The sequence below is a fragment of the Solanum tuberosum genome, unplaced genomic scaffold (assembly GCF_000226075.1).
Source record: "Solanum tuberosum cultivar DM 1-3 516 R44 unplaced genomic scaffold, SolTub_3.0 scf00543, whole genome shotgun sequence".
NCBI lineage: Eukaryota > Viridiplantae > Streptophyta > Magnoliopsida > Solanales > Solanaceae > Solanum > Solanum tuberosum.
The window spans coordinates 280161-288285 of record NW_006239467.1 but is presented as its reverse complement, the minus strand read 5'-3'; the positions used below and the strand labels follow the sequence as shown (position 1 = coordinate 288285).

At 28.0% G+C, this 8125-nt stretch overlaps 1 protein-coding gene across 1 annotated transcript; it reads right to left on the bottom strand.

Annotated features, from left to right (window-relative positions):
* Positions 1 to 839: 839 nt before the first annotated feature.
* On the bottom strand, positions 840 to 2307 carry LOC102587899 (ethylene-responsive transcription factor 5). Its single transcript, XM_006365280.2, has one exon. It carries the CDS (start codon positions 2130 to 2132, stop codon positions 1242 to 1244), a length of 891 nt encoding a protein of 296 aa, XP_006365342.1. The 5' UTR covers positions 2133 to 2307; the 3' UTR covers positions 840 to 1241.
* Between the last annotated feature and the right edge of the window lie 5818 nt (positions 2308 to 8125).

The following is an 8125-nucleotide window of genomic DNA, read 5'->3' as shown; positions in this document are numbered from 1 at the left end:
TGCATTACCAAGATATACATGTTTTTATCTTATATTAATAATATTAATGAATTTACTATTTCAAAGAATAATAAAATGAAATTAATTATCTATGTATTTTGAAAATCCTCAATTACTCCTCTAATTAAGGAAATCAGTTCCAACCAATTAATTTAAATAAATAAATTTTGTATCTCAATTTAAAAATTTGACAGATACATGTATCTCATGGATTCAGACTCGTGTATCCTAAGCATAAATATGGTACAGAAAGTAATATTTGAAACTATTGGGAATCTTAATAATTAAGACCTAAACTAGTGGGATTTATGTGATTTGCCCTAGATAAAATGCCCCTTTTTCCTCCTTTCTTAAGAATTACGTATCACCTTTGTTCACATGATTCTATTGTTGATTGCTTTCAAACTAATTACTTAGATAAATTTCATGTTTACACGAAATAAACCTAAATATGAAAAAAATATGAAAACAAACAAGATCCGTGAGTGACATTTCGATAGCAACTCATCTAATTTCATATTGAAAAAATTACATAAATATACTATATTTCGCTTTAATGATTTGAACCGTTAAAATCATTCTTATAATATATTACTATTGTTACTTTAGACATTTGGGGGATACAAAGTTAACTTACTCTATTAATTCAGATTGACATTGAATAAGCCTATCTAACAATATTAACATTACTTCCGTTGCATACCAAGTCCGATCAATTTTAACATGATAAAAAATTGTTAGTCCAAAGAATATATTCGAAATAAAAGATGATGGTAGGAGATCTCACAAATTAATAATAGGTAAACGAATGCCAAAAATATAAAACAAATAACAAAAAATAGGAATATATTTGAACCTTTTCCCATAAATAAACCAACCAAATTAAAATTCATATTTACATGAAAAAAAAGATTAATCAATGAAATAAAAAATAATAAAAAATATCCATGATTCAAAACACTTCCATTCTCCCTCCATCACTCCATGTTTCTTCATTTGTACATATGCTAATCTTCAAATACTTTTATCCAAATTTCCAAAAGGTAAATTCCTTTTTACAACTTGAAATCACCTCATACTTGTTCAAAATATTTCATTTTAGGAATCATCGGCACAACAGAGGGTTAAATCTCAGTGGATCGACACAACAGAGGTCTAAATCTCAGTGGATCGTGACAGCAATATCATTCTGCTATACAATATTCCATAACATATTCAAGTGGATTTTTTTGGTCATTTCACTATGAAACCAAAAGTTGAGAGTAACCAAAACTTGGATGTGGTGATAATGGTGACAAAGGTGGCACTTCAAAAATACCTTTTCCATTTCCACTATCCCAAATTGAAGACCAATTTGAAGGTGTTAATGGAGTTGCTACCATTTGTTCTCTTTTCACCTCTTTCTTCACCACAACTCTGTCATCATTCTCCATTTCTCCTCTTACCCTTTTCCCACAAGAATTCGTATTCAAATTCAAACTTACTACATTTTTCTCAATCTCATGATTTTCTTGCTTGAAATTGCTTACTTCAAGTGGGAAATTCATGATTGCTTTACTCCCTCTGAGCCTAAATGCTGCTCTGTCATATGCCAAAGCTGCATCGATTGCAGTACCGAATGTTCCTAACCAAACCCGTGTCCCCTTTCTAGTTGGATCACGAATCTCCGCTGCAAATTTCCCCCATGGCCTTTGTCTCACTCCTCTGTATCGCTTTTTCTCCGAATTTTCCACCATTTTCTGAACAGAGTACTCTGTTTTTACTTCCCCTGTTTTTGGTTCCTCTGTTTTCTTGACAGAAGGAATTGAAATGTTTAACGAAGGTTTTCGATCATTGAAACTTCTTTTCTTTTGGGGTTTAGCTTGGAATTCAATTGTTGAGTTATCGAACAAACGAGAGGCAGATTCAAGATTTAAACTTTGAGCTGTATTGATGAAATCAGGATAAAAAGAGAAATTGCTTTCAAGTTTGATCTCAGAGGTTAATGATTCTAAAGATTCCGAATTCAATGAGGTTTGAGAATAAAGGGTACTACTTGTTTCTGATGATGAAGAAGAGGAACAATAATTTTCCATGAAAACAACATCATCAAGAAGATGTTGCCTTATCATATCTAGTGAAGAAGAATCCATTTTTAAAAAGTAGAATTTGAAAAAAATGAGATTTTGTTGGTTGAATATTATGAAAGAATTGAATTGAGTGGGAAATGAAGAGTGAAAATGGAGATTATAAAGGGTGGAAAATTTTAAGTTCAATGGAGGTTTCTTGGAGCCTTCTTGGTTAGAACAAGGAAGCCTCTTGTGGCCTGTGGGGCTTATCCATTTCCCATTTTTTAAAGTATATGATATATGGTACCACTTGTTATAATAATAATAATTATGAAATAGATGATGTTGATTTTATGTTTTTAGTGTCACTGATGATGTATCTTCCACTTATGGACCCCTATTTCTAGGTTACTTCTTTCATTCTTTTTAATTACTTTTTTTCATTTTAATTTTTACATGAAAGAATAAAGAAAATTGATAAATATAATAAAAATAACAATATATGAAGTGAAATTTTTATTTAAAGAGAATGATGTGGTTATTTCTGATAAACTTTTCTATCCCTATTTTATAAGGATAGAGAAATTATTTTAGATAAAATTCTTAATTTGAGTAAAATTGATGATATAAAAATTGTATTTTTGTTTAGTGTTTTTCATTTGTAATCTAGATAAATAGATTTAAAAAGGAATTTTGAGAGAAGTGAAAATGCAGCTTCTTGTTATTATATTATTAATGTTTAAGACTTATGATGGGACCAATAAGTTCTTTTCTTAATTAGAAGTTTTCAATTTTAACCTTAGAAATTACAATAATAATATATTCAGTGAAATTCACAATTGGGATCTAAATTCTGGAGAGGATAGAGGTACGCAAGGTAGACAGATTGCTTTCGAAGGATTCTCGACTCAAGTACAGCAATTTCAAGTACAAAAAAAGGAGACAATGACGAAAGTATAGCAAACAACAATAAAATAGTGTGATAATCAAATATCAGAAACAAGAATTATAATAATATTAGTATAATGACAATGACAAGCACTATTAAAGTAAAAATTTATTTTGAATATTTTTTCTCCATAATTTTAAACTTATATGAATTGATGGTGTAAAATTATTGCACTACCTTTAAAATATAAAATAGATAATTTAGACTGACAAGTAATTGAACACAATAAATAAAATTAATAATTTGAAAAATAAATTATTATTCTAGTATATAATGGAAGGTTGGGGTGTTCACGGGTCAGTTTGAATCGGTTATTGGTCAAAACCAAAACCAAATCAACTTAATCGGTTTTAAAATTATCAAAATCAAACCAAACCAAATATAATATACATTTATCGGTTTGGTGGTTATCGGTTTCGATTTGGTTTGGTTCGGTTATTTGGTTATTAACCCTACACAAAAATTAAAAGAAACAATTCATTCAAAATGTAAAAAAAGTGACAACAATCCATTCAAAACGAAAAATAGTTAGAATGAATTAATTACTAAACTTTTGATCACTAAATTTACTATCAATAAAGCTTTAAAATTCACTATATTGGCCTAGAAGGAAGAGACAATAACATTTTCAGTCCACAGAGAATTGGATAGACACTCATATACATGAAATCAATAAGAGAAATGTTTCATCTTGGCCATTTTTGCTTTCAATAAATAAATTATAAAGAAGTTTTAATGAAAATATGTATAAGATATTTAAAATTGTTTATAAAAATAATATATTAAGTATGTATATTAATATAATATATGTATATAATTCATCAGTTTGATTCGGTTATTTCTTCAATTTTTTCGAATAAAACCATAACCACATCAAATACTATCGATTTTCAAAAATCTAAAACCAAACCCAAATAAAATCGGTTTTATTTTATCGGTTTGGTTCAGTTTTTCGGTTTGGATTGGTTTTTATCCAAACCGTAAACACCCCTAATGGAAGGGATATGGGTTCACATTACATGCCCCCACCCCACCCCCACAAACTATTTATAATGACGTTATATCTCTTCAAAACTACTTAAATATATATATATACTTATCTTAGTACTCAAGCTTATAGAGTCTTATGGTGCCATAATTATTAAGTGCGCCTCTATAATTAAGTTTGAAGGTTCAGTTTCTATGTTTTTGGTTCGACGATAAAAATTTAAAAGTTAAATTTGAATATTGAATTCGTCTATTTATCATAATGTATTCATCTTCTTGAGATTCTGAATCCATCAAATTACGACTCATAATTGTTTGACTATTGCTCCAATACCAATTAGACACATATTAGCACACATTGCGAACTAATTAAATAAGTGATTAATGTGATTGCGGTTAAGTTTTCTAAGTCAAAAATATAACCTACTATTACTTTGGTAGATGTTGAAATGAAGCATATGAAAATGATAGTTTGAATGAATTTGGTATTTACAGCTATCATTAGTAACATAATTAATTAGTTGAATTAATTCTTAGTGCCATGTTTTACATACGTGGGAAAAGATATACATAGTCTAACCCTAAATAATATCTTACATATTTTAAGCTCTTCTTAATCATAATTATCTACATGTTTGGGCCGTTACGTTCATGGTTTGAGAAGCTAAAATGAATTTCTAATTTTTCGAGAATGTATGAAAGAAGCTTATCTTATTCAGTTATTAGTGTATTCTTGATTATGCTATCTCGAAATTGAACTATCCTATCTCACTATTCTGACCTGAAGCAAACTAGAGTCACTACTCGAAGGTGACCTAAGGTTGCATTTGGTGTCATTCTTGTTGAGCCGGATCTAATCAAACATTGACGGTCACATGTCGTTTTCTGATACGTCCAAATATTGAAATCGTAATTTAACCCATATATACTTATATTTCATTTTCTAAAAAAAAAGAAAAGGGAATAATTTCCAAAACCAAATACAAGCTAATTAAGTAAAAAATCTAAAAAACTAATATTCTTTTAATATATAGAGTATTCTTTATCGGTATCCAAACACAACTTTTTCCCAAAAATATTTCCCCACTTATTTCCAAAAAAACATAGCTAGTGTGTATTTATACATTAACATGAAAAAAGAAGGAGGAGTTTGTATAATTATGTTGAAAAATAATTTTTAGAATTTGAAGTTATGTTTGAATTGCCATTTTACTTGAATTTTCTTTTGAAATTGGTTGAGTGAAAGTGATCAAATTTCATGGCCACAAATTATTTTCAATAATTTTTTAAAAACCTACTCCTAAAATGTATAGTCAAACGAGAGTTTAATTTATTTTCATTTTGAGAAAAAAACTAAGCCAAAGAAAAATTTAAACACTGACTAGTCTAATAATTACCAAGAAAAGAAAAAAAATTTAGTATTGTCAAAGACATAAAAAGTTGTATCATGTATGTATATCAGATGAATAGAACGTAGCTAGCAAAATATGGTACGTAAATCGACAAAAATGGCATAGTTTGACTTTGTTGTTCCTTTTTGAAACATATTTTTCAACGACTTTTTGTATTTTAATCTGATTTTTGTATTATTAAAAATCTTGATTAATAGAAATTAATTAACTATAAATAGTCATAGTAACTAGTATGTGTACAATTAGATATTCTTGACTTGCATTCAACATCAACTCTAACAAGGCAACCACTGTGGTATAGTGGTGAGACTGTTTCATCTGATTTCAAGTTCGAGCTCTGAATATTAAGAAAATCTTGTTGGGAAACTCACCACAAATGAGCATTGCAATGCGCGATTTAAATTTAGTCGGGGCTTCAATGCAAGATCCAGATACTGAGTGGAAATCAGTGTTAGCCCATATGAACCCTGCAGTGTCCAATTCAAATTCAATCGGGACTTCAATATAGAATTCGAAAATTGGTGGAAAACCAAAAAAAGCTCTAACAAGGCAAGCAAAGTATCCTACTAGGCAAAATCAGAATTTAAAATTTTATTTTTTTCAGTTATTAAATTTAAACTTATGATTCAATCATGACCAATAAATTTTTTAAGATAAATTTAAATTTGATAAAAAATCGTAACCTGAATTCTAGTTGTGACCCTATTTTCAACCACTTGATTAAGAGTCACTATCTTTGCTTTGGTTGCTTTAATTTTCATCAACTTGATGTTGGCCCTAGGAATTATCCAGGTTGCTGCCTTATTTTTTTTTCTTTTTTGTCTTTTTCTTTTTTAATTGTTTTATTTTTGCTGAGGTCTAAGAGGATGAATCTGGTCACTTTCTTTAATTTTAGGGCCTATTTTCTTTTAAATTGGGATTAATCAGCGGAGAAGTTAAAATTTTCGTTAAGGCTGTTTAAAATTTAATATGTATATGAAAACTAATTTTTCTATTTATATATTTAGTACAATTTGTCATATATATAATTTTTTGATGAATAATATTCAATTGATCACCTTTTATTACATGTAGCTATGTCAACTAAGATTAAATATTTATTCAATCAATAATAAAATATACTAATGTAGGAATTATATATTATGTGAAATTTCTTATTCGAAAGACTTAGTCATATACTTGTAATGCACGTATTCTTATAATCATATTCATATTACAACGACAATATAATCAGTGAAATTTCATAAGTGAGATTTGGAGAAGGTAGGGTGTGTCGCAGACCTTATCACTATCATGTGGAGGTAGAGATGTTGTTTCAGAAAACCCTCGGCTCAGAATATAGCAAATTCAGATACAAAGAAAAAAATATAACAAATCACAAGAAAACAATGTAAAATCTACCAGAAAATAGCAACAACAATAACAAAAAAATCGTATTCATATTGTATCTAAAATACAATAATCCACAAATTTTGCATACTTTATGCAACTATACATCAAAGTTTAATAATGCCAAACCAAACACAACATTACATTAGGTAGCAATTATTTTTTCTTGTTCAACGACCAGCCAAAAAAATGCCAAATTCTATGTTAATTAATATTTTTTATAGAGGTATTATATTAGTATTAATTAATATAGGTTGTATCTTTGAGGTTTCAACTTTTAATTTAATTAATCATCAAAAATAGCTGCACATTTTGTTATTTTGCCCTATTGTTATAATAATTACCTATGTATGACAGAATGTTTAGCCGACATGATCAAATTTTTTTAGTTGCTTAATTATTTTATATTCTCATGGTCCAAAAAGAATTTTCATTATACTAGATTGGATTTATATATACTGATAATGTAAAATTTTCTTATGATATTAGTATAGTTTAATCTTTTTAGTGGAAATAATCTTATGACTCTTATGACTATTTAACGATTGAATTTTAAAAAAGAAAGAGATACTTTCAAAATTTAAAAATGTAAAAATGAAGATGTCTTTATGTGTAAAAATTAAGATCATTTATTAAATAATTATCAATTTTAATTTACCCTATATACAATTACTTATTGAATTGCTCTTTAAGATATATAATATGGGACTTATACTATGTGAAAAGATTATTTGTGATATTTGAATTTGTAATAAGATGATAACTCGCCAAAATATCATATCGCATTTGGTTGATCCTTTTTTTTTCATTATCGGTTGGATTGATCTAGAAGTACATTCAGAATTAATGGAAAATCATTATGTGAATTTACGACAACTGACTTTGAAAGCAGAACACCAACTTATTTTCGTTATTCTATATTGGTATTGAGCATAGCAAAATCAAGGTTAATGATAAAATCAGCGAAATTTTCATTTTGTTCTACTTTTGCATAGTCTCGATCTATAGTGAAAGGTTACGTACTTGAACCTCGTTAGACTCAACCAAAGTGAAAAGTATAAGCGAAGAAAATAAAAAAGATGAAGTCCGATAGAATATTTTCACTGAAAATGCAAAATATTTGTGATTAAATATTTTAATAATGATATTGAATAAATGAGGATATCAATATACCCAATATAATCCTGTCAATATTGAAGAAAGAATTGACTAAATCGACATAATATTCAGAAGAAGAAAAAAAGAAGATATTTGGGAGTGGATTTAATTTAAAAAACCAGCCGCAAAGTATTGATTTCTGTAGAAATATCAACTGCAATTATTCAGTTAATTAATTAATT

Coding starts and splice junctions, on each gene's coding strand:
- LOC102587899 (XM_006365280.2), bottom strand. CDS start 2,132: ATGGATTCTTCTTCACTAGATATGATAAGGCAACATCTTCTTGATGAT.